This window comes from Ursus americanus, chromosome 17 (genome assembly GCF_024610735.1).
Source record: "Ursus americanus isolate L20-20 chromosome 17, mUrsAme1.1.p, whole genome shotgun sequence".
NCBI lineage: Eukaryota > Metazoa > Chordata > Mammalia > Carnivora > Ursidae > Ursus > Ursus americanus.
The window spans coordinates 55,650,025-55,676,573 of NC_142143.1; the positions used below are offsets into that span (position 1 = coordinate 55,650,025).

General features: G+C 51.8%; 1 protein-coding gene across 4 annotated transcripts; it reads left to right on the plus strand.

Moving 5' to 3' along the window:
• The first annotated feature begins 5,377 nt into the window (after window positions 1-5,377).
• On the plus strand, window positions 5,378-25,398 carry MYO1A (myosin IA). Of its 4 annotated transcripts, XM_087869048.1 has the most exons (28): window positions 5,378-5,661; window positions 7,160-7,293; window positions 7,422-7,537; window positions 7,804-7,898; window positions 8,094-8,198; window positions 8,398-8,444; window positions 8,579-8,642; window positions 9,078-9,176; window positions 11,193-11,296; window positions 11,392-11,539; window positions 12,012-12,130; window positions 12,209-12,295; window positions 13,658-13,723; window positions 13,881-13,985; window positions 16,444-16,506; window positions 16,712-16,912; window positions 17,082-17,308; window positions 17,668-17,868; window positions 18,122-18,215; window positions 18,666-18,815; window positions 18,924-18,992; window positions 19,449-19,523; window positions 22,686-22,820; window positions 23,532-23,638; window positions 24,028-24,160; window positions 24,278-24,430; window positions 24,611-24,738; window positions 25,034-25,398. In XM_087869048.1, exons 2-28 carry the CDS (start codon window positions 7,180-7,182, stop codon window positions 25,155-25,157), a joined length of 3,129 nt encoding a protein of 1,042 aa, XP_087725174.1. In that variant the 5' UTR covers window positions 5,378-5,661; window positions 7,160-7,179; the 3' UTR covers window positions 25,158-25,398. The 4 variants fall into 4 exon arrangements, 3 of the variants coding, with proteins under 3 accessions (XP_087725174.1, XP_087725173.1, XP_087725175.1); XM_087869047.1 differs by having other exon boundaries at window positions 18,924-19,523; XR_015727212.1 differs by lacking the exons at window positions 24,028-24,160; window positions 25,034-25,398 and having other exon boundaries at window positions 18,924-19,523.
• Window positions 25,399-26,549: the final 1,151 nt, after the last annotated feature.

The window sequence follows — 26,549 nt, forward strand, 5'->3', positions numbered from 1 at the left end:
TCCTATCAGCCACTTCATCCCACCAAAACTAGTTTATTTTCTCCCCCCAGATTCATGACTTTTGTGTCTGTTACAAAGGGGGTTTTGCTGATCATAGTCTTTGGGTCCCAGTATTCTATTTTGTGCTGATACATCCCATTCAAGCCTAGCCCTCTCTTCACTGACTGTGTTCCCTTCAGCCCAATTCCCACCTGGCATATACCTTGGAGATTTGATGAATGAAAGGACTCAAATAGACCAGATAGTCCTCGCTGGCCCTGATATCCATAAAAAGCTTGGAAATGGATTATGCAATTGCCCTCAATCTTTTTGTTCCAGAAAAAAAGATGGGCTCAGATGGATGCCTGCGTAAAAATGGTTCTTAGCTGTGTACTCATAACTTCTCTGAATTGAGTGGTGAAAGTTGAAGTAGGAGGAAAGGAAATTAAATGTCCTTCTAGTATTCCTTTGGACTCAGGTCTGACATATGAGATAATAACCTATATTGAAATGCCAAGAACTTTATCTCAACCAAGGAGAGGACACTTTGACAGATTTATTATGCCTTCATGTTACATAGGCACTGAAACCAAGTAATAAACCTATAAAATAGCCATTTGCACAAGGCAGATGCACCTGAAACCTCTTGTTTATGTTTCGATGTAGCAGAAATGATTCTGTTTAGGGAAACCTATGCAGTTATGGTGATCCAGCGGCATCTCTTGGTAACTTAGCTTACGGCCCCAGTTGCTGTTGAGTTGGGTTCTAGATGGTTACTACCTTGAAAAGGGTGTTTGGTGCCTTATGTGATGGGAGCCAGAGCCTGCTAGGAGTAAACAAAGCGGATTCATGTCCACATCAACACACAGCTTTAGCGGGGGGTGGGAATGGCACACAGCCTCCCCCACATTTGGGACTCGGCTCCCACATCCCCTGCCTGTGTGCGTCATCTTCCTCTTTACTCTCTTGACAGTAACTTGAAAATGGCGAAATCCTCTTCTCTGAACTTTCTTATGGTATGGGCAACATTTGTGTCCCGTTAGCGTACTAGATAGCTCTTACCGTGAGTATTAGAACTGTTACAGCCTGCCATTGCCTCAGTTTCCCATGTTTGTGGAATCGATGGTGAAATAGCAGGGCTAAGGAATTACTGGGTACGTTTTAGCCTGTGGGTAATGCCTTAGTGTTGTTCTAAAGGATTTGTTATTTATATTTAAAATAAATGTTCACAAACGTTTGAAAGGAACAAAATGATCAGGGATGGCTGTTTGCCATGGGTCTCATTTTCACTCTTTTCTGTAAGAAAAAATAACGATGTCTTATTATATATTTTTTCATTTTTATTGTACAAGTTTGTAAGTAATCCCAATTTTAATAAAGTTTTATAGACTATATAATGGTCTGTCTTAATGAACATGTACTTTTCTTATTTGGATCTCTTGAGGCAATTAGCTTCTAAGTGTCATCTTTCTGATGAGATGGTGTTGCACGCCATCATTCCCCACCCTAGGTCTGTCTTGGTCTACTTCCATCCATGGACTGGATGATTTTCCAGCATGCTGGATCTTGAAGGGATATTCTTTTTTTTTTTTTAAGATTTTATTTATTTTGGAGAGCACAAGCTGGGGGCAAGAGGGAGAAGCAGGCTCCCCGCTGAGCAGGGAGCCCAATGTGGGACTCAATCCCAGGACCCTGGGATCATGACCTGAGCTGAAGGCAGATGCTTAACGAACTGAGCCACCCAGGCGCCCATCGAAGGGGTATTCTTGTAGGAGTCACAGGTTGTATGACCATGCTGTCTCACAGGGAAAAACACGTATAAGCTATTCCTAGTCCAGGAACTACTCCGGGTATACTTCAGTTCTTTTTTTTTTTTTTTTTTTAAGATTTACTTATTTTTATTTGAGACAGAGAAAGCATGAGCAGGGGGGTGGGGGAGAGGGAGAGGGAGAATCTCCAGCAGATTCCCCGCTGAGCACAGAGCCCCACTCGGGGCTCAATCTCACAATCCTGAGATCATGACCTGAGCCAAAACCGAGAGTTGGACACTCAACCAACTGAGCCACCCAGGCGCCCCTACTTCTTTCTTTATAATGGCATAAAATCTTTTGTTTCTCCACTGGGGTGAGGGGAAGACCTGTGAATGTCTGTGAGATGTCTGCCAAGAGCTTAATGTAGGGAGAGAGGGGGCAGGACTGTCGTGAGTATTAGGGGCCCTGGAATAAAAAGTTCAATTATGTGTAGGCCTGGCTTCTGCAGGAGAAGTCTGGTACCTTCCATTTTCTTTTATGTTTTAGCTATTTCCTTTGCTCTGGGGATCCGTTACGGCAATTGCATTAATTCTCTGCCTGTGTCCTCTCTTCTCACTTATTTAGACTACATGGAAATCTATTGTCCATTTTTCAAAGACAGTCGGTGAAATAGGAAGAATCAGGATGGAGACCATATGTAAATTTATGTAGATGAATGCACACTAATGGCATCTTTTCTCCTCTCCCTTCTATAACTATACTAGGTAAATAAGAGATGGAGGTGATTATAAATCATTGACTTAATACAAAAGCAGTATTGCTAGGTATGCAACACCACAGGGTTTTAGGACAAAAAAAGGTGGTGTGTAAAGAAGTTCTTCTCAAACTTGAACCTGCGTAGGAATCATCTGGGAAGCTAGTGAAATGCAGACTTCTTCTTCTTCTCCTTCTCCTCCTCCTCCTTCTCCTTCTTTTTTTTAAGATTTTATTTATTTGACAGAGAGAGACAGCCAGTGAGAGAGGGAACACAAGCAGGGGGAGTGGGAGAGGAAGAAGCAGGCTCCCAGCGGATGAACCTGATGTGGGGCTCCATCCCATAACGCCGGGATCACGCCCTGAGCCGAAGGCAGACTCTCAACGACTGAGCCACCCAGGCACCCCAAAATGCCGACTTCTGATACAATAAGTCTGGGTTGAGGCCCAAGATTCTGCATTTCTAATAAGCTCCCAGGTGATTCAGATACGGGGTGTGGACCTCACTTTGAAGAGCAAGGATGTAAAACACTTAGCTTGTTGCCTGGCACACAGTAAGTATTTGATCAATGCTACTAATTGACACCAAATAATGTGTGAGAGTCAAGAAGATCCTCTACCACCAAACAGCTTCACCATATCTGACAACTTCTGTGTTCTTACTGGGTAGCGTCTTTTAAAAATGAATATCCTTGGGGCGCCTGGGGGGCTCAGTCGTTGGGCGTCTGCCTTTGGCTCAGGGCGTGATCCCAGGGTCCTAGGATGGAGCCCCACATCAGGCTCCGCTGGGAGCCTGCTTCTTCCTCTCCCACTCCCCCTGCTTGTGTTCCCTCTCTCGCTGGCTGTCTCTCTCTCTGCCAAATAAATAAATAAAATCTTTAAAAAATATATAAAAATGAATATCCTTGGGAGGACTTCTGCATATGAACTAGTTTAATCAGATTACTGCCTTCCCAACAGTGTCAGTAATCAGCACTAAAGGATCTAGAATTGTTTCTTCTTTCTTCTTCTTCGTTTAACTTTTCTTTTTGCCAGCTCTATTGAAGTATCATTTATACACAATAAAATTCATTGTAAGTTTTGCTGAGTTTTGACAAAAGGAGTCAATTGACAGTTGTGTAACCACTACCGCAGTCATGATATAGAGCATTTCCATCGCCCCCAAAGTTCCCTCATGCCCCTTATACAGACTAGAAATGTTAATGGGGAGAAGAGGAAGGTGGTGGAGGAAAACTAGTCACTCCAGTTACTTGAGCTTTGGCCTGGGGATCAGATCCCAGGCCTGCATCCCCCAGGCCACCTCTCACCCCAGGAATGCTCTGACAGATCTTGAAATCCCCACAGACTTGGATGTGTATTTGTACGTCATTAATTTAGAGTGACCCATTCATCCCAGTGTGGCCAAAACCTTCCTAGTTTTAGTATTCAAGTTCCCACGTTCAGAGGACTCATCCTAGGTCCCAGACGAACTAGGATGTTTGGTCTTCCCGGCTGCGATGTTGATGCCATTGTGTCTCGGCCTGAGGATGCCATCTCATTTTAGGATCCCTTCTCTCGTGTGATCACATAGCAGGCACTCAGAAAACGAGTGGGTGGACACACAGATAAACCCCATGCTGTGGGCAGCTGCAGATTCTCGGCCTGGAGAACAGGAGACCTGGGTTCCAGACCTGGGTTCCCAGGATCACACCGTGGGAAAGTGGCTTCTCACCCTAGGTCTGTTTCCTCCACGCAAAAGAGAGGACCTGTGGTCCTTTCTGTCTCTGACACAGATGCTGCGTCCACATACACCTGGGACTGTGTGCTGATGGCACTTCCACTTGGCTTCCTCGCTCTTTCTTTCCCTGGCCTTTTTTCTCCCTTTGGATATATATAGTGGATCAATAAATCACGTAAGGGCAGGTTGATAATGGAACTGCTGATGGGCCAGGCATATGCAGAGTGCTTTTGTGAGAGCAGCTGAGTGTGGACCTTGAACCAAGCAGCAGTGGCTGGGAGTTGGAGGGTCGAGTCTCTCTTCAGCTAAGTGTGTGTAATGACCCATTTGCTCTTTGTGCGTGCCTGGGAGAGAGGATGGTGGGCAGAGGGAGCCTGTTGTTTAGGAATTTTCCTGGGTGGATGAGGGGCGTCCTGGAAAACAGGATTGTGTGAGCCTCTTGTCTATCGGAGGCGGCTAGTTCCAGCTGGGCTGGTGCCAGGAAGCAGTATCTCAGGGTCTCATTCAGGTTCCTCGCACAGAAGGATAAAAATCTGAAGTACCAAGCAAGACTTGGGGTAAACCTATGGGTGACGTAGGGTCAAGAAGCTGCATTCTGTTCCTGGTTCTGCCACATATTGTCTGTGGAACCTCAGTATTTGCCTCTAATTTTCCTTTTCAATGGAGTGAGTAGCTGCACTGCTTAGCTCACAGGCTGGTGTGATTCAGTGAGATGGTACAGGTGGGAGTCAATGAAACTGCCGTCTATACAAATGCCAGGTGATATTACTAACTATAGCCTTTGGGTCTGTTTGTGGGGGCTGACTCATTGCGGGAGGGAATTTGGGGATTTTGTCTGCTTTGTTCCCCAAATAATGTCATTAATACCCTCTGACTCCCAACGAGATAGGTAGATTTGAGGGAAGTGCTGTTTCTTTGCTAGGGAAGACACCCCAGACTGCCTTCCTCTTTGACAAAATTCCTGACTTTGGAAAAGCTTTTCCCTGGCTATAAATTCCACTCCTCTTATTTCCAAATTTTGGAGGCGGTGGAACAAGAACTTTACCTGGGCCCCTCAGCTGAGTCCAGCCGGATACGCTTTCCTACCTAGAGGGGGCTTGCTCAGGTGACTGGGCATCTGCCTCTGGGGCTTCAGGCCTGGGAAGGGTTAATGGAGCCACACCCTCAGCAGGAACAGCCTCGGACTTTGTGCTGAGCAGCCCTCTCCGGCCTCTCCTGGCTCGTCTGGCACAGGGAGCCTTGGCTAAAGGAGGCAGCACGGCGGAAGGGCAGAAGAGTGGACACCGGCAAGAGGAGGACAACCTTTTTCCTGGCCTCTCTGACACCATGGACAGCTCCCGTTAACGAAGGCACCTCTCCACCCTTGGGGCCTGGGACTCCTATGCCCCCTTCCCGTGGAATTGGGATTTCATTCACCATTCTCCAAGGGACGCTGAAGTCACACCCGAGTTCCAGTGTTGGGTGAGTCTTGCCTTGACCTGTCACTGCTCTGCACATCTAGGGGTGCCCTCTCTGGGGACTGCTTCCTTTTTCCCTTCCCCCTTCCAACCCATCACATTCCCACTCCCCTCAAATCCAAATCCAAAGAAGATGCCTTCCTCTAGCCCTGCTTCTGCTGCTCACCCCTGCCTGCCAAGTTACTAAAAACTTTTATTTCTTAATCTGGAAAATGTGGGATAATAATAGTACCCACTTCAACGGGATATTGTTCGTAAGCATCAAATGAATTTATGTATGTAGTGTTTGGAGCCCTGCCTGGCCCGTGGTACCTGATTGTTAGAGATTGGTATTGTCCCTGTTCTTACTGCTCTCTCAGTTGTGTCCTTCCAGGAGGTGACGAGTACTCTCATTTTCTGAAACTTGGGGGAAGCAGAGTGAGGGCTGAAGGCAGCCTCTTTTCCCCTCTGGCCCCACCTTCCATCTCTGCTTCCCTCCCCTCCCCCACCCAGGTTGAGCATTGCTGGGGACTAGGAGGACGTGGCTTTTTATTCCTGTTAGGGAGTAGCCCTGACCATTGTACTAATGGTTCTGTCCTACACCAGGCCACCCCACCTACTCGGTCCCACAGGAAAGACTGAGGAGGGCTGGGCTTCCTCCTGAGGTTATACCTGCCATGTGCCCACTGCATGGGGCTGAGCCCCACAATAACTCTGCTCCTCCTTGCCCACTCCCACCAGCTACTAAAAAGCTGGGTGTGTCCCTCAGGGGCAAAGTCCATGCGGAAGGTTACAGCAATGGGTGTAAAAGCTGGAGTTGGAGAACTAGGGACAGACATGTACACACATCCAGAGATGGTGATAGCTACTTGATGGAGAAACCGACCTCACTTTTACTCAGGGTATTCTAATCTTTTGTGGAAGAACTCCTGCCTCTGTCCTCTAACTCATCAATCACCTCATTCAGCCCCTATTTACAAGATGAATCTCACTGTGGCAATGAGAGGGGGCCTTTGGAAGAGCGTTTGCACTGGGTGTGGGTGGGCTGGGTGACTGAACTGGAGGTAGCGAGAGGTAGGAGCTGAGAAGGAGAACTGGGGGCAGAGGGTCAGGGATTCTGCGCCCTGGCCAGGGCCTCCGTGCAGGAGGGAGCGAGCTCCCAGAGCTTACCCTTTCCTCCCCAGGCTGGTCGGTGGCAAGCAGAGCTGTGCTCCACCACCCACCCCACCCCCGCCCCCGTGGCTGCTTCCTTACCCCACCAAAGCAGATGGTCCTGTCCCATCCCTGCCCCACCCCTCCAGCCCTAACCCAGGGAGCAGGGGATTCTCCCTACTCGGGGAGAGTTCCCACAGCTTCCACTGTGATCTTGGGGTAGTCCAGAGGCCTCCCTGGGTTGAGAACTATCTCTAGGGCCAGGAGTTGGAGAGGAAGGCTCCCTTACGTCCTTCTGCCCTCTTCCCCTCACACCGTTACTGGCCCCTAAAGCTGAGTAGACTTCAGCTAACTGACCCCCTTACTCTCAGGACCAGAAGCCCCTCTGGACATGACTCTTCTGGAAGGCTCTGTGGGGGTGGAGGACCTTGTGCTCCTGGAACCCCTGGAGCAGGGGTCTCTGCTCAAGAACCTCCAGCAGCGCTATGAACACAAGGAGATTTATGTGAGTGCCTGTGGCTGCCCCTGGCTGCGGTGTGTGGCCTGCGAGCGCCTGTGCTCCCACTCCTTCCTCCCCTGCCAGCTTCCCCTACCCCCAGCCCTGCTCATTCTCTTTACCTTTTTTGCCTCCAGACCTACATCGGGAATGTGCTGATCTCAGTGAACCCCTACCAACAGCTGCCCATCTACGGCCCGGAGTTCATTGCCAAATATCGGGACTATACCTTCTATGAGCTGCAGCCCCACATGTAAGTAAAGGCACCGAGGGAAGGCTGACAGGGCCCCCGCTTCCTGACAGCGAGACACCCTAATTTCCTCTATCCTTTCTCCTGAAGGAAGCTCTCCAGCTTCTCCTCCCCCCCCCCCGCCCCCAGGAAGCCCCTTTCTAGACCTATCACTTGCCTCAGTCTAGTCCCAGCGAGGAGGGCGGCTGACCCTGGGGCTGGAGATGGAGTGAAAGATGGTGTCTTCGATTAGCCCCACCTCAGTCATCACCTGCGTCCTCCCCCCCAAGCTATGCTTTAGCAAACGTGGCATACCAGTCACTGAGGGACCGGGACCGAGATCAGTGCATCCTCATCACGGGCGAGAGTGGAGCCGGCAAGACTGGTGAGGCGCCTGGCTGGGGGGGAGGGGGGCGTGGAGTCCCTGCTGAGCTATCCCCTCGCCTCTTCCCCAGCCAGGCCCAGTCCTGCCCCTACCCCAGAAATTCCTGCCCAGTTTTTCTGCTTCTGACCAGTGTGAGGTGCTGGACCTAAGGGGAGTTAAGGTGGGGGGATCCATGTGAAGGTTTCTCTCACGCAGAGGCTAGCAAGCTGGTGATGTCGTATGTGGCAGCTGTCTGTGGGAAAGGGGAGCAGGTGAACTCTGTGAAGGAGCAGCTGCTTCAGTCAAACCCGGTGCTGGAGGGTGAGGATTCCAGTCTCTGCCTTCTCTGCCCACCCCCACCCGACTGGCCCCAGAGACACGGTAGCCCTCTTACCCTGTTCTCATTCAGCCTGAAAAATCTGAGATTGGCATCATGGCTGGAAGACCTTCCTCCTTCCCCTTCTCCAGAGCCCCTCTTCTCCCCTCTGTCTCCTCACCTCTCCTCTCCCCATCTCTGCAGCTTTTGGCAATGCCAAGACCATTCGCAACAACAACTCCTCTCGATTTGTGAGTGACAGTCTTCCTGGCCTGGGAGGAGAGGGTGTGGGGGCTTGAGGAGGAATGTGGCACAGACCCCTGCTGGACAGGGTGGTGAGAAGAGGAGGAAGCAAAGTCTCTCTCTTTCTCTCTGGTCTTTGAAGGGAAAATACATGGATATTGAGTTTGACTTCAAGGGATCCCCACTCGGTGGCGTCATCACAAACTGTACGTTTCTCCCCATTCTTGTTTTCGTTTTTGCTTTTTTAAAGATTTTATTTGTTTATTTGAGAAAGAGAGGGCGAGTGTACAAGCGGGGGGAGGGGAGAGGGAGAGGGAGAAGTAGATTCCCTGCTGAGCAGGGAGCCCAATGACATGGGGCTCGATCCCAGGACCCTGAGATCATGACCTGAGTCAAAGGCAGCCACTTAAGTGACTGAGCCACCCAGGCGCCCCGAACGTGTCTCCCCATTCCGCTCACCACTCTCTCTCCTCCCTGCCCCACGGTGTCCCTTTCTGCTGATCTGCTACTGTAGGAAGGGATAGTAGGCTACCACCAGGAGACTGCCCAAGCCCTGGGAACAGCAGCGACGAGGGCAGACTCAGAGGGAAGCTGTGGCATCTCCCTGGCCCTCAGGAGGTTCTCTTCTAATCCCCTGCCAGATCTGCTGGAGAAATCCCGAGTGGTGAAGCAGCTTGAAGGAGAAAGGAACTTCCACATCTTCTATCAGCTACTGGCCGGAGCAGAGGCTGACCTGCTGAGTATGTGCCTGTCCCAGACACCGGGCAGAAGATCCCCAACCTCCACTCAGTCTCCTCTGGGCCCCGGCAGCCCTCTTCCCTGCAGCCCTCGGGCCTCTTCTTCCTGCGTTGCCTATGCTAAATCTCATCCACTCGTTGTTGGGAACAATCCCTGACCTCTGTGTTCTCTTCTTTTTCTGGGATTGTATTGCTAGGAATAAACCTTCTGGCCTCTTGCCCTGCTCTTTTTCCTCTGTCCTGCTTGGGTTGCCCATTCCCTGGGCTGGCTTCAAAAATGGAACCCTTATTTCCATCTATCATTCTTTCCTATCTTGAATTGAAGGGACTTTATCGATAGCTCAGCAGAAAATCAGACAGGATAGTCTAAGTGTTCAAGAACGTTTGATGAGCCATAGTGGAGATTGTTCTGGGCCTACACCTGCCTCACCCAGGCCCTGTCCTTGACTTACTCTTCTTAGATGGCTTTATGGAGGTTCCATGTATCCATTCATCAAACATCCCTTGAACACCTACTATGATGGAACATTGTGCTAGGCTCTAGCAGTGCAGAGTTGAATAAGATGACATGGACCCTGTCCTCGAGAGCCTATGGTCTTCCAGGGATGGCAGATGCATGAACAGAAACACTGCAGAATACAGTGTGATCAGTGCCAACAGGCCTGTGCCGGTGTCTGTAGGAGCAGAAGTCGGGGAGCACTCTGCCTTGTCCCGGGGAGCCCTGGGTGCTGGATGGGCCCGAGGTGGCTCTGGGTGGACATCACTGCCGAGTCTGGTGGGACTTCAGGCCTTGCCAGAGTTTGCCTCCCAGTCTTGCCTCTAGCTGTGAGCACTGTGGGTATCTGGCCCCCAAGGACCTGTCCTTTTGGTTTCTGGTTGTTCTCTGCTGGATGTGTGCCCTCTCCTCCCCCTCCTGGGGATCTGCATGGTTCAAGAGCCCCTGCAGCTCTCATTATTCCTTCCTGGCTCAATAGTCTTGGTTGTGCTCAGTTTGTCTGAATCATAGGCACTAGTATCTTGTTCTGGTTGTCTCTGTCACCCATTGATTTAAGTTAAGTCTGAGCAGGGCCTCCCTGGTGTCATCATCCCAGGACCTTTCTGACTCATTCTTTGTCCAGACACCCCTCTTTAGTAGGTTCCTATTTCAAAATTTGTGTCTCAGGGGAAGCTGCCATTAAACTCTAGTTTGAGGGACATTCCCTGATTCTCAGATCATGTGAATAACAGATAACTGATATCCCTCAAGCTCCATGCTTAACCTACTCCTTCCCATCTCCGGCAAACAGCTTCAACCATTCCCTTGATTCATTTATTAAAAAGAAAAAAGTTTGTGTATGCCAGCCAGGCACACAGGCTATGAAGACGAGAAACAGTTCCAACGCACAAGTTGTTCATTTGTGCGAGACACAGAAAAAGACAAAACCCGATCCATGTGTTATGGGCTGGGCTAGAGATTCACCATAGGGGAAAGCCAGAGAGCCTTTTGGCTCAGCCCCCAACATCAGAGAAAAGCTTCCAGAAGAGGGCTCAGGGTTGGGGAACCTTGCACCTGCCACTTTGTTGGTGCTTAGTGAACAAATAATGAATGGGCCAACCCCAGCCAAGGGTGAGGCATTGAGGCTCCGGGAGGGGGGGGAGTATGTGCTTGCCCTTCTTTCCTCACCTCTGTCCTCTCAGAGCCACTGAGAACCGAGCAGGATGGAGAGTATGCCCGTTTGTTTTCATTGTTTAGAACCCTGAGGATGGGACGAGGAGTGGAATGAGTCTTTTCTTCCATACAAGTTGGAAAGAAACCCAACAATTAAGAACACCCAAACCCTAAATACTGCTTAAAAATTTAGTCTATTATCATATGAATTAATGATCCCCAAACAAAGGCAGCAGGAGAAGAGCCTAAAACAAAATGGCTCCTTTGAATTAATGAGTAAACCAAGCTAGGGCAGCGACTGTGAGAGTCGAGGCCAGAGGACTCCTGAGAGCCTGCGTATTAACCCTCTTTCTTCGCACTGGCCCTCCCAGAGGCCCTGAAGCTCGAGCGGGAGACAAGATGCTATGTCTACCTAAACCGGAAAGTGTCCAGAGTTGACGGCATGGACGATGCCTCCAACTTCAAGGCTGTACAGGTGGGTGCCCAGGGTGGGCCCAGGCTTTGTGTTTGAGAAGGGAGGCATTGAACTGGCATCACGGTTCAGCTTCTGATTTCCTCTCTCTCCTCAAGAGTGCAATGGCTGTGATTGGGTTCTCAGAGGAGGAGATCCAGCAGGTGCTGGAGGTGACGGCCCTGGTGCTGAAGTTGGGGAACGTGGAGCTGGCAGACGAGTTCCAGGCCAATGGGGTATCAGCAAGTGGCATCCGTGATGGGAGAGGTCTGCACCGCCCTGCTGGTACCCCCAAGCAGCTCCCAGAATCTCCTGCTATAATTTCTGTTCTCCCACCATCTCCTACATAACTGACTCCACTCTGATTCAGTCCCACTCAGCCCATTCCCGAGTTCTTCCCCAAACACACTCAGGGAGAATTCCCGGTGAGACATTTTGGAATGAGGTTATGAAGTGTGATAGACCTAGATTCTGGGACCTCTCTGAATCTCACTGGAGTCTTTACAAAGAATTTCAGGAAATTCTCCTATTAAAGCAGGTAATGCATTCGAAGTGTTCAGAGCTCCCTCTCTCCTCCTCCCCCCCAGAGATTCTTCCTGGGCCGTGTCCTGGCTGGACTGTAAGGACATCCCCAGCAAGACCTAGGGACACCCGTCTCCCAGCAGTGTCACTTCTCAGCCCGCCCTCCCCGGGAGGAAAGCCCTCTTTCAGGCCATGTTGTGTTTCCTCCTCACTCCAGGTATTCAGGAGATTGGGGAAATGATGGGTTTGAATTCAGAGGAACTAGAGAAAGCTTTGTGCTCAAGGACCATGAAAACAGCCAAAGAAAATGTGGTCACTGCACTGAATGTTGTTCAGGTAAGGGCCCGATGGGAGGAGGCTGATCTGGGGACTCTTCTGTGGCTGCCATCCTAACCAGCTGGCCCTGCCCTGCAGGCTCAGTATGCTCGTGATGCTCTGGCCAAGAACATCTACAGCCGCCTTTTCAACTGGATTGTGAATCGAATCAATGAGAGTATCAAGGTCAGAGATGGCTCTCCTCCCCCAACACTCCCTGTCCGCTTCACCTTTCTTGCCCCAGTCACTATCCCCATACTTTGGGTTCTGAGATGAGCAGAGGAGGAAGGATGAAGGGTAGGGTACAGTCCCTTCCAATAGTGTGTTGTTGTGGAAACATCTCTGGGTTTTGAGTTTGACTCTCTGGAACCCCTACTTACCAGCTGTGTGGCCTTTTTGTTTCACAGAGATTCTGAGCCTCAGTTTCCTGATTTGGAAAATTGGACAGTAATGCCTACCTGCTTCACAGGGCTTAGTGAGGATTGGATAAAATTACGTACATGGTTACCATATAACCCAGAAATTCCACTCCCAGATATATATCTGAGAGATCTGAAAGCAGATGTCCACATAAAAACCTGTACCCAAATGTTCAGAGAGGCATTATTCATAGTAGCCAAAAAGTGGAAATTACTCAAATGTCCGTCAGTGGATGAATGGATAAACAGAATGTGGTCTATCCATACAATGGGATATTATTCGGCCGTAAGACGGAACGAAGGACTGATTCATGCTCAGCATGGACAAATCTTGAAAACATTCAAGTGGAAGAAGCCAGACACAAAAGGCCACATTTTGTATGATTCCATTTATTTGAAATGTCCGGAATAGGCAAATCCATGGAGATGGGAAGTAGAGTAATGGCTAGCAGGGGCTTGGGGTGGGGGGACGGGAAGGAGGAGTGACTGCTAGTGGGTGTGGGTACAAGATTTCTTTTGGAGATGATGAAAATGCTCTGGAATTAGGCAGTGGTGATGGTCATACACCTTTTTAGGTAACTTAAAGGGTAAATTTTATGGAATATGAATTAGATCAGAATAGAGCTATTGTTGAAAACTTTTTGTACATGAAAATGCCGTCAGTTCAGAAGCTCTTACTGAAAGGCAGCAGGGAAAAATAGACTTTGAATCTAGGTTTGGGTAAATGCTTAGCCTTTTTGAAATTTGATTTGTTCATCTGTAAAATGGGAATAATCACACCTTCTAGGGTTATCGTGAGGTTTAATGAAGTAAGAGCATAGATTTGTAAAATGCTCTACAATTCTAAGAAATGGCTATTCTCCTGAGAGGATCTTAATGTCTTCCTACCTCGTACCCTGGGAGCACCACCCGAAATCTGTTCACATCTCCCTTCTCCCTCCCTCCCTCTGCTTGTCCTCTACAAGCATGTAGAGGAGGAAGGAGAATAAAATCACAACAGTTCTTTCCCAGCATGGTCAAGCTCACCCGAGTTCCGTTTGCCCTCTGCTCCAATCACCTCCACCCCAGAAGGGCCTGGCCTGCTGTGCAGAGGCGCCCGTCCTCAGATTTATCTTTTCCTCCTCTTCAGGTGGGCACTGGGGAGAAGAAGAAGGTGATGGGGGTCCTGGATATCTACGGCTTTGAAATTTTAGAGGTGAGAGAGCCTCACCCAACTGCAGCACCCTGCTTCCCTAGGGTTAGGACATGTAGGCTCAAAGGGGGAGGGGTGGAGAGAGGGGAGGTGTAAGGCTGAGAGGCAGGAAGGTCTTGGGCTGAGCTGCTCCCTGTCTGCCCCGGGTCCCCTCCCTCAGGATAATAGCTTTGAGCAGTTTGTGATCAACTATTGCAACGAGAAGCTGCAGCAGGTGTTCATCGAGATGACGCTGAAAGAGGAGCAAGAGGAATATGAGAGAGAGGTACGCCGGGCTTACCCCCACGTACACTCTCGGAAATTGCTTCTGGGCACGTGCTGGATCTGTCCTTTCCCTCCATCACAATTTCCTCTCACTTGTCCCCAGATGGGAACACAAAGGACAAAAAGTTTTCCTTGCACCGGTGAACAGTCCAGCATTACCAAGAAGCCCTGGTTTTTGCTCTCCGTTGCCCAGTCCCCCTGCTCCCACCCCAGGCCACACAAGGAAGGGCAGACTGATGGAAGGGGGTGTGTGGGGAGACCTCACGAGGGTGAGGTGACGGCCGTGCGCGGCCTGCGGCGCGCTGTGAACCAGACTGAGAAGGGACATTTCTCCTGGCCTCATCACCCTACCACATCCCTTTTGGTGCTCTTCTCTAATGTCTCAGAATGCTTTGTCTCCTCGGGCCCTGGCTGATGTCACCGTCCCCTCTTGTGGCACCCTGATCCCAGACTTCCTCCTCAGACATGCCCCATGGCTCAACATTTCCACACTCCTTCCCCTGTTTGGCGAGAACCCTTGTTTTCTATGGCTAGGTGTTAGAAGAGCTATCTGATTGAGCTAATCCACCCCAAAGTGTGAATGGCTGGGAGTCTCACTCATCAGAACCCTCCCAGGGATGCTGCCTGTGAGCCCTCAGGACTCTGCTGTGGCAGAATTTCAGGCAATGTGGTCACAATGTGTGGGGAAGGCTTTTGTTTTTTAGTTGTTTCGTGGGTTTTTATTTTAAAAAATTAACGATCAAATAGAGAACACATTCCCATGCTTCAAAATTCAAAAAGCTTAAAACAGCGTATGAAGAAGGGCTCCCTCCCAGCCCGTCTCCAGCCTCCTAGCACTCCTCCCATCTGGAGGTGACTGGAGTGGCCCTCTTTTCAGAGGGCTCTTACGTGTAATCAAGCAAGTCTATAAGTACATCTTCCCACGGATTTCTTCAAATGGCAGCGAATACACTCTGCTCTACACCTTGCTTTCATCCGTTAACAGGACAGGTTTCCGTATCGGTATACAGCTACGTAGGATTGCAAGGATATCGTACTTCATTTAACTTGTGGGGAAGGTGTATCGCGGATGAAGTGGGAGGGCAGCTTTACTTAATTCCACTCTGCCTTCCCTAAAGATCTGTGAGGAGGATGAGAGAGAGAGGCGTGTGTTCCCCAGCCACACCCCACACCTGGAAATGGCCTGAGCCTGGGAGGGCTCGCCCTTGGGTGGGATCAGGAGCTATCTCACCTGCGGCTGTCCCTTAAGTGGGGAACAATTGTCTTCGGGTTGTCTTCTGTACCATCATTGCCTTAAAAAAAAAAAAAGATTGATTGATTGATTGATTTTTATTTTTAATTAAGGCACCTGGGTGGGGTGGCTCGGTTGGTTGGGTGTCTGCCTTCGGCTCAGGTCATAATCTCAGGGTCCTGGGATGGAGCCCCATGTCCAGCTCCCTGCTCAGCAGGGAGTCTGCTTCTCCCTCTCCCTCTGCCCTACTCATACTCTTGTTTTCTCTCTCTCTCTCAAATAAATAAATAAAGTCTTTTAAATAAAGATTATAAAATCTTTAAAAAATGATTTATCTATTTATTTGAGAGAGAATGAGAGAGCACATGCACATAGGGGGGAGGGGCAGAGGGAGAGGGAGAAAGAGTCTCCAGCAGAGTCCGAGCTGAGCACAGAGCCCGACACAGGGCTTGACCTCACAACCCTGATAGCAGGACCTGAGCTGAAACCAAGAGTCAGAAGCTTGACTGACTGAGCCACCCAGGCACCCCCATTCTCGCTTAAAAAAAAAAAAAACACTACAATCCCAAAGTCTCAGGTAGATTAGTGGTTCTTAAACTGTGGTCCTAGACCAGTAACACCAGCACCCCCAGGAAGGTGGTAGAAAGGCCGATTGCTGGGCTCTGCCCCGGATGCGCTAAATCAGAAACCCAGCAGTCTGGTGGGGCCCAGCAGTCTGTTTCCCCAAGCCCTCCAGACGACTGTGATGCCAGTGTGAGAAGCACTGAGGTAGGGCTTTGAAGATGTATCAAGTTAGGTCTGTTGTTTGATGAAGTTGGCTCACGTGCTTTGGTTTTATAGGTTGTTGCGAGAGCAGTGTGGCCATTTGCTCTTCCACATACTCAGGGATCTTTCCCTTCTCCCACAGTGGGGTAATCCCTATCCCAGCTTCACTCAACATATCACACTTCCCTCTCCACCCCACAGTACCCACAGGGCTCTCTATAGCATCTCCCCCTCCCTCATGGCTGCTTTGGGTCCTCTCACATGTCTAGCCACCCACCCCACAAATTCTCCATCAACCTTGGAGGGATGGGGACCTAAACAGAAACCACACCAAGCACCGCTCCTAACTATAGGGCTTTCTGAGTCCTTTGTGGAGTGGGTGAAAGGAAGCCTGAGTCCCGTAAGGTCTTTGGAGACATGTCTTGGACCTGCTCCTGTGACCTGTCACGTCTCCTCTTGCCAGGGCATACCGTGGACAAAGGTGGACTACTCTGATAATGGCGTTATCTGCAACCTCATCGAGCATGTGAGTTATCCTTCTCTCATCTCTGAGACCTCCTTCCTCTTCCAGACTGACTGAATATCCTTGCCCTGTCTCTCTCACCTGCCTCTCCCTGCCCCACTTGGTAATGGTAAAGAGGACAAAGGATGAGGGGCAGAGGGACATCAGTCAGGATGTGGACATATCGGAGGACCTGGCTGAGGTTGGGCTGATCTTGTTCCCTGACCAGAATCAGCGAGGCATCCTGGCCATGCTGGACGAGGAGTGCCTACGGCCTGGGGTGGTCAGTGACACCACCTTCCTAGCGAAGCTGAATCATCTCTTCTCCAAGCACACTCACTATGAGAGCAAAGTCACCCAGAATGCCCAGCGCCAGTATGACCACACTATGGGCCTCAGCAGCTTCCGTATCTGCCACTATGCGGGCAAGGTGACATGGCAGGGCTGGAGGGTAGAGACTAGGGCTGGGCGTGGGTGGAAGGCAATGGGGGAGAAACTGAGGGGAGATGAGATCTGGGAGTACTTCACGCTGATACTGGGAGCACCAAGTGCTGGGACAAGGTCATGGGCCCTCCAGACCAACAGCCGTTCCTCTACAGGTGACTTACAACGTGAACGGCTTCATTGATAAGAACAATGACCTACTCTTCCGGGACTTGTCCCAGGTCATGTGGAAGGCCCGGCACCCTCTCCTTCAGTCCTTGTTCCCTGAGGGAGATCCCAAGCAGGCATCTCTCAAACGCCCCCCGACTGCTGGGGCCCAGTTCAAGAGTTCCGTGGCCATACTCATGAAGAACCTGTATTCCAAAAACCCCAACTATATCAGGTGACACGCCGGGCACATAGGGAAATACAGTGCACATGATGACACATGCCGTGTCCGCGCGCTGCAGACCCTGTCCTTTGCGGGGGGGGGCAGGGTGTCTCTGGAATAGGGGTATCAGAGGCCCTTTCCTCCTAAAAAACAAAGCCAGATGAGTTGCTGAAAGTCCTGTAGCAGGGAGAGCATCAGACTTTGGTAGGGACCATGCATCAGTGAGTGAAGCTGGGAAGGCCAGTGTGTTCACTTCCTCTGAAATGTTTCTACTAAGGGGAATGTGTGCAGAATAGGGTTACGGAGACCAGGATAGGTCATACTTGCAAAGGTGAAGCTCCTGAGGCCCATGCCTTGCACCCCCCGCCCAGGTGTATAAAGCCTAATGAGCATCAGCAGCGAGGTCAGTTCTCGTCGGAGCTGGTGGCCATCCAGACTCGGTACCTAGGGCTGCTAGAGAATGTGCGAGTGCGACGGGCGGGCTACGCCTACCGCCAGGGGTACAGGCCCTTCCTGGAAAGGTACCGATTGCTGAGCCGGAGCACATGGCCTCGCTGGAATGGCGGAGACCGGTAAGATTCCTGCGGGAGACGGGAGCAGGGAAGGGCAGTGCAGGGACCATCTGGGCCGGGGAGAGAGCAGTGTCCTGTAAATCACCAAAGCTCCCTGAATGGATACTTGGGGAAATGAATGATCACTTTTCAAGGGCTCTGAAGTCCATTCAAGCCCTGAACTCTTCTCCCTGGGTAAAAGGAGTTAGGGAAAGGTGAAAGAAGACCCTTCTCTGGGATGCCCCTGGGCAGCTTTCCCCATCTCTTCCTGTAGGGAGGGGGTTGAGAAGGTCGTGGGGGAGCTGAGCTTGTCCTCAGAGGAGCTGGCCTTCGGGAAGACGAAGATCTTCATCAGAAGCCCCAAGACTGTGAGTTGGAGGGGGCACTTGTGTTTGGCGGGGCTGGGCAGTAGCCGGGTTGGAGAGGCTATGAGTGAAAGGCTGGGGTGGAGGGGAGCATCCGTAACTGGGGATGGATGGTGGGTGAGGAAGTCTGCTCACGGCAGGGACTTTATCGCTGGGACCGGAATCAATCCTTGGGCCCCTGCCCTGCCCTGCACCCTGGCAGTTAGGGGGCTGCACGGCGCACGCTGAGTGCCTCTAGCTGGAGCGGGACTCCTGAGGGTCCGGGGGATGTGCCCCTCGTGTCTGAACGTCCAAACCTGGCGCCGGCCCATGGCAGAGTTGGAGTTCAGTAGGTGCCCGTGGAGTGAGTGAATGCGCTAAGGGGACAAAGGAGTGTGTACCACACTGGCTGGGGAGGCCAGGCTCCTGGGTCCCCCCAGGCCCGCCTTTCCACCCGGCCCGCGCTCTCCGCAGCTGTTCCACCTGGAGGAGCGGCGGCGCCTGAGACTGCAGCAGCTGGCCACGCTCATACAGAAGACCTACCGGGGCTGGCGCTGCCGCACCCACTACCGGCTGATGCGCAAGAGCCAGATCCTCATCTCCGCCTGGTTTCGGGGCAACATGGTACCAGTGCCCCCAAGCCCCAGCCCCTCGCTCTCGTAAGAGACTGGGAAGCGGGGGAGGTGGTTCGGGAGATGGAGTTCTTTCTAACAGGCCTGTTGTTTTCTGCAGCAAAAGAAACGTTATGGGAAGATAAAGGCATCGTCTTTGCTGATCCAGGCTTTCGTCAGAGGGTGGAAGGTAATGGGGAAGGGCGGAGGGGCTTCCTCCCCACCCATGGGTCCTTGCCCCACATGGTTTCTTCCGGATTGTGCCAGTTGCTGGGAAGAAAGAGCAGCAGAGAGCGAGTCCTGCCCACCCCCGGGACCTCCCGGGGTGCGAGGGCACGTGCACGTCTGCGTGGGTTTCTGGGTCTGCAGGTGTGTGTCTGGGAGTGTGGATGCACGCCGGGGGGATGTGTGTCTGTGCCCCGGGTGTGTCTCTGACTTGGCAACAGAGTTCTGCCTGCTGCTTGGAGGGCCCTGCTCTTTGCCGACTCGTCTGCCTTTACTCTCGCCCTCTCGCACGGTCTCAGCACTTTATCTTACTGTGTTCTCAGTGTGGGTGAGGAATAGAACCCCTTCTAGATCTGGCTTCGGTCTTCTATGTCTAACTGTCTATCTTTATGTTGGCTCCTTTCTCGTATGTCCCTGCCAGGCCCGCAAGGATTATCGAAAGTACTTCCGGTCAGGGGCTGCGCTCACCTTGGCAAATTTCATCTACAAGAGCATAGTAAGTGGTGGGGGTGGAGGGTGAAAGGTGGGGGCTTGAGGAGGGAGGGACAGGTTTGGAAAAGGAAGATGAGGGGTTTGAGAAGACGTGACTCAAGGCTTTCCCCCAAAGGGCTTTTTCCATCCACTTGTGCCTGATGAAGTCCGGGGATAAAAGGGAATGGGACAGCGACCTGCAGGGAGCGGGCTCCAGCGTCCCGGGGCCCAAGGGCCGGATAGGAGGGCATTCTGGCCCCAGCGGATGCTGCAGGCAACCTTGGGGGTGGAAGGGCTCCCAGCACACCCACTGACTGGCCCGTGGTGAATAGGCTCGGGGCGGGGGGGGATGGGCTGGGTGGTAAACAACAGTGGAAGAGGCTGAGCCTTCTGGAAGAGCACCTTGAGGATACACATAGGGCTAACTAACTCAACCTTCCAAGATCCATTTTAGGGTTGGGGTGAAGGTGGAGGAACCCTAGCTCTCTTCCATCTCTTCTGAGACCATAACAAGCAAGTCCAAAATTAAATCTCAGGAAAGATCTTCATTCTGGAGGATTCGGGTCCAGGTGGCAGGAAGAAGCCAGGACATTCAAACTATAAGCAGTTTCCAGCAAGAGGAAAACAGACAGAGGAGGGTGATTTCCAGAGACATCCATCCAACAGCCTTGGTGCTTCTGAGGAGTGGCCAGGGAAAGCAGACAGGGAGAGAGTAGCACTTGCAGCGATACCTTGCGAAAGGCCAGAGAGGGAGGGAGGACATCTTGGACAGAGGCCTGGGGTAAAGGAGAACTGACCTCCGCTGATTCCATTTTGGACAGTTGTTGGGACTCTTACTAACGATGCTCCTGAGACACACTCATTGGCGCCCCCTTCGTGGTTGGAGAGGTGGGATCCTTGGGCCTCCTTATTGCTTCCCTGAGCCTTCGCTGGGCCCTCCTCCTCCCACCCGGGGAAGCTCCAGCCTCCCAGGCCTCTTCCACGGCCCGAGTCTCCTCACGCTGGTTCCAGAGTGACCTCCTTCCTAGAGGACACGCTCTCTTGTTGCATCCCTGAGGCCAGGAATCCAATGTGACTCTTACCTCCTGACTGGCCCCTCCTCTACCTTTTCTTTCACCTGCATATTATCAGGCATCTGCTGGATGTCACCCCAGGAGCGGTTGGACTTAGACCGATATTTCAGTGACTCACAGCCCGTACAGAAGCATGCGTACGGGGCCACTCGGCCTCGGTTCCGCCAGTGTTTCTGACGAGTCTGTATTGGCTATTGCCTTGCCTGTAACTAATGATTTTTGAACACTTACTATGCACTAAGCCCTTTACATGCATTAACTCTAATGCTGTTAAAAATCCTGTGAGGTAGACCCTTTCCTTTCCTGCATTTTGCAGGCCCAGAGAGGCTGACTAACTTGCTAGGGGTCCCACAGGTGCTAAGTACAGGAGATCTGGGATGCAAACTGACTCCAGAGTTTTAACGCCTGCCTAAGACTGTCTCCCCACACTGTTTCCCTCCCCCCATAGAGGCCGACCTGGGGCAGGAGGGCTATAAAGGGAAAGGCAAGACTTTCTAGATCTAGAAAAAACAAACAAAAAAAGAAAACCCTCAGAGGTTCCACATCAATTAGAACATGGGGGATCAGGACGCCTAGGTGGCTCAGTCAGTTGGACGTCTGCCTTTGGCTCAAGTCATGGTCCCGGGGTCCTGGGATCAAGTCCCTCGTTGGCCTCCTTGCTCAGCTGGGAGCCTGCTTCTCCCTCTGCCTGCCACTCCCCCTGCTTATGCTTGCTTTCTCTCTCTTTCTGACAAATACATAAATAAAAGTCTTAAAAAAAAAAAAAAGAAGGGGGGGGGGATTGCAGGAAATGCTTAGGAATGTTTATTGAATGAAATCAAACTAAAGCAGACCAAGGACCGGGGACTTAAACCAGGGTCTAAGGTGATTAGAGCAAGCCTGCTAGATCTTTGTAGTGGAAGAATCGAAGAGCTGGGATAGTTCCTGGACAGTTACAGCAATATACTGAGTGCACTGCCTTTTTCTATTTTAATTTTTCTAACCTAATGTCTTAGTAAAAAGTTCTCATAAAAATTCCCCAAACTTAGAAATGCTCAAAATCAAGTCTTTTTTTTTAAAAGATTCATTTATTTTAGAAAAAGAGAGTATGAGCGAGCGAGGCAGAGGGGGGCAGGGGAGAGACAGAGGGAGAGAGAGAATCCTGAAGCAGACTCCAAGCTGATCATGGAGCCCGATGTGGGGCTTGATCTCAAGACCCTGAGATCATGACCGGAGCCAAAATCCAGAGTTGGCTGCTTAACCAACGGAGCCATCCGGGCCCCCCAAGATGAAGCCATTTTCTGTATCTTCAATAATTCTACCCCACAAACAAACAGGGTGCTGGGTGCTCCCTGGGATATGAAAACTTGAGAATCCTTGTTCTAGATTGGGGGAGACTAAACAGATGCCATGGGTGAAACTTGATTGGATCCTAGAACAGGAAAAATAAAAGCAAAGCTAAAAAGGACATTTTCAGAAGTTTATATAGGACATCAGGAGACGCGTGAGCGTGCACTGCTGTTGGGTGAGTGCATCTAATTAATGTTAGTCAGCTTAGGACGGAGGTGCGTCTCAAAGGGTGGGTGGAACCCAAGTGGGCAGAGCCGAGCTGAGAGCAGCGTGGGCTAAGGCACACAGCAACAACGCGTGGCTGGGCGGAGGGCCTGGTGAGGAGGCCTGTCTGAGAGGTGTGTCAGGATGGTGCAGGGGTGCTCTGGCCTGAGCTTGGGCTCTAAGTCGAATTCTTGGAATGCCGGGTGGAGGTGTTGGGCTTGACTGATCGGAGAGGAGGGGAGACGGCCCATGCAGGCAGTGGTGGCCAGCAGTAGGCAATTGTGAACCGAGACAGTAGGAAACTACAGGAGCGAATCTTCCAGGCTGGTTTTCCCCTTGGCTCCTCTCACTTCACTACCCTGGGCAGCAGGTCTCTGCTTGGAACTAGCTCTTCCCTCCCTTCAGCCTCCCATTCATGCTCCTACTGGCCAGCCTCCAGCCTACACTTGACACCGAAAGAGGTCCGGGAAGGGACCCCCTTCCCTCTCCTCGCTTAGTGGCAGGATCTGGAGGAGAGTTTGCCTCTTGGGAGGACTTTCTTCTCATCAGTCCACTCCTAATCCTGCCCCCTCCCCATCTAGACACGGAAGTTCCTGCTGGGGCTGAAGGACAATTTGCCGTCTACCAACATCCTGGACAAAACGTGGCCGGCAGCGCCTTACAAGTGCTTCCACACAGCCAACCAGGAGCTCCGGCAGCTCTTCTATCGCTGGAAGGTTGGGGGGGGGGCGGGGGGGGGAAGGGAGGCGCTGCACCTGTTGTTCCTCTTTTCTGCCTCGTCGCTCTCATTTTCCTCCTCTGCCTCCCTTTTCCACTTTTTTTTTCCATTTTTTTATTGTGAAAAAGCATACATAACAAAATGGGCCATTTTAACCCCTTTTAAAGCAGACAGTTGGGGGGCATTAAGCACATTCCTGTTGCTGTGAGACATCACCACCACCCATCTCCATACTCTTGTTCCTCGTCCCAAACGGAAACTCTGTGCACACGCATTACGCAGTAACTCCCCGTTCCCCTCTCCTCAGCCGCTGGACCGTCTACTCTACTTTCTCTGTCAATTCTACTGTGCTAGGGGCCTCATCTAAGTAGAATCGTACATTTGTCCTTTTATGTCTGGCTTATTTCACTCAGCACAGTGTTCTTCCGTTCAGGAAGTACTTACTGAGCATCTGTCTAGACTAGGCCTTGCGCGGTGTGCGGGCATACAGCCCTCCCTCCTCGGCCTGGCATTTCGTTGTCTCCATCCCTCTCCCCCACAGTCCCGCAGGCCCCAGTGCTCCTCCAGCTCCTGCCCTTTCCGAAGTGCCTAGAGCCTGTTCTATTCCCTGTCTCTCCTCTTCTCCATCTCTCAGTGTTCTCCCCCCCCCCCGGCCCCCCAGTCCTGCCTCCTGCCTCCAGGAGCTAGCCCCTGCCCCTCCCCCTCACAGTGCAAGAAATTCCGGGATCGGCTGTCCCTGAAGCAGGTAGAGAACCTGAGGGAGAAGCTCTGTGCCAGCGAATTGTTCAAGGACAAGAAGGCTTCCTACCCCCAGAGGTGAGCGCCTCTTAGACCCCGCACAGTTTCATCAAGAGCAAAAAGCGGATCCCCCAGGTGGGATAGGACAGTGGTCCCAAACCTGAGTGTGCATCAGCACCACCTGGCAGGCTTGAGAACACCCAGGCTTGCTGCACCCCGTTCTCAGAGTTTCTGATTCAGCACGTGTGGGGCTGTGGCCTGAGAATTTGCCTTTCTAAGAAGTCCCCAGGTGACACTGCTGCTGGTCCTGGATACACTCTGAGAACCACTGAGATTGAGGATATGGCGGAGGATGGGGAAAGGGGCACAGAAGGACTAAGATGGGAACTCACTATGGGGAGGCTCAGGGCCTTGGGGATCAGCGGTAAGGACCTGGTCTCCACCATATACTTCCTGTGTGCCCTCAGTGTCCCCATCCCATTCCGTGGTGACTACATTGGGCTGCAAGGGAACCCCAAGCTGCAGAAGCTGAAGGGCGGGGCGGAAGGGCCTGTTCTGGTGGCAGAGACTGTGAAGAAGGTCAATCGTGGCAATGGCAAGGTGAAGGCCCGCATCCCGAAATCCTCCCCAGAGCCTGCTCCAGAGCCTTGGGGCTGGGAGCTGGAAGGGTGGGGGTTCAGCCTCACCTTTCCTCACACTTTCCTCTTCTGTCCCTAGACTTCGTCTCGAATTCTTCTCTTGACCAAGGAGCATGTGATTCTCACAGACACCAAGAAGTCCCAGGCCAAAACTGTCATTGGGCTGGACAGTGTGGCCGGGGTGTCAGTCACCAGCTTCAAGGATGGGCTTTTCAGCTTACATCTGAACGAGGTATCGGAGCTCCCTGGGTGCAGGCCCTCAGACTGCCGAAGGTGGTGGGTGTCACGGGGTGGGGGGTGGGCTGGAGGTGATGGGGACCAGACCTCTCACTCTGGACCTTCAGTGCCTCTCAGGCTATTCCTGTGGAGGGAAAACGAATCCTGTCCTTTCACTCTTTTTCCCCTTCCTAAGATATCATCAGTGGGCTCCAAGGGGGACTTCCTGTTGGTCAGTGAACACGTGATTGAACTGCTAACCAAAATGTACCGGGCTGTGTTGGACGCCACACAGAAGCAGCTTCCAGTCACCGTGACTGAGGAGTAAGGCCATGAGCTGGCGGGGAGAGCCAGCCTGGGGGCAGGTGACCAAGCTGTTGGTCATTGTGACCGGGAAAATTCGTGTAACCAGAAAGGGAAGCACACTCTGTCAGGGCAAGGCTCAGAGGTGCTTCTTAGTCTCCCCACCCAAGTTCTCTGGGGGCTCTGAGTCTTCTGACATGAGGGGAGCAGAGATTCGCTTCCTTCAAGAAGGGGAGGGGAAGCCATCATGAAAATACGGGAGGAGGGGTAAGGGGATGGGGGTTCTAGCTTTGCCCCTCTGTCTATCCCCCTCCAGTTTCTCAGTGAGGTTCAAGGAGAGCAGTGTGGCTGTCAAGGTCACCCAGGGCCCTGAGCGTGGTAGAAATGGCAAGCTAAGCTGCAAGAAGACAGGGAGCCGCTGCCTGGACGTGACTGTGTAGTGAGGAGGTGGGGGCCGGACGCAGAGACAGCAGCTTCTTCTCCTGGACCAGTGCCAGTCCCGCCCACCCATGTTTATGGGAGGATCTCCTCCTGTCCAACCCCCTGATCCCGGTACGGGGCTCAGAGACTGAAGAACCCTTGAAGAGGAGCTTTCTTCTCCCAAACTCTTCCAGTCCCTTCTCCCTTACAACTTAGCTTCCTCCCACCCTCAGCCTCTTTGCCCACCAATAAAACAAGTGACTTCCCAAATGTTTGCTCAATGTGTGTGAGTCCCTGTTCCCCCATCTTCACAGGACTTATACTTTGACTGCCCTCGCCCTCTTTCCCCTCCTCGGGCTCCTTGGAGCTAGCAAATGCAGATAATAAGAATGGAAAAGAAGGGAAATTGTCTCCGGGCTCCTTGACCGGCTGAGCTCTGGCAGGGTTTGGAGAGACTGGGGTGGGGGTGGGGCAGCCAGCGATGGGGCTCAGGTCCCAGGTGGCCAGTGGGCTGATTCATTAAGTGTGTCCCTGGAGGGAAGAAGTGAGGATCCCTGTCTTGTTGGAAACTAGGATCCTTTGGAGATTTAGCCTGAAAAGAGGCCCAAGGTTGGAGGGCTCATGTGAGTGGAGGTGAGCTGGGGAATGCAGGGTCCCCTGCACCCAGGCATTCCATTACCGCCTCCATCCCAAGCTCATCACTGGGCTCTCCCACATCTGCCCCTCAGCATCCCCATCCTTTCCTACACCAGAGGTGCCAGGCTGCTGCCAACAGTTGTCTTGCTAATCACTGCCCTGCAGCTGGGGCCGGCAGCTGGTGGCACTTGAGGGGGGTGGGGGAGAGACTCCTGGACCCAGACTCTCCCATCCCTATGACTGGCCCCCCCTTGTCTTCGTTTATTTTCCTCGTGTCATCGCCATTATTTTTTTTCTTGATTTTCAACTGTCTCACACCATCTCGTTGTCCCCTTTTCTGTGGGCTCTAATATCAATACGTAATATCTTGTATAACATTCTGTATGTCTCCCCTCTCCCTTAATACCTGTTTCCTTATAGACTCTGCTTGTCTCAGGCTCTCCCACCCCTGTCTCTACCTTCAGGGAAGAAGCAGCTCCTGTGTTTGCAGTAAAACGTGGATGTGTGCTCTGTGCGAGCGTACAAATGGCTGCCTTTGTTCCTGTGTCTGGCTGTCTCTCCCTCCTTTCGCCATCCCTACCTTCCTTGCCTCTTCCCTGTCTCCACCACTGAGCTCTCTGTGCCTCGAGGCTGGGGTTTCCCTCCACCTGGAGCTTCCAGAGCTTCTATCGCCGGCAGGCAGCTCACCGCCCCAGGTGATCATGCCGGCGGGAGACCTGATTAGCTTCTCTTCTTGCCTGCAGATTAATCTGGCTCTCTGAGCACCAGCCCGTGTT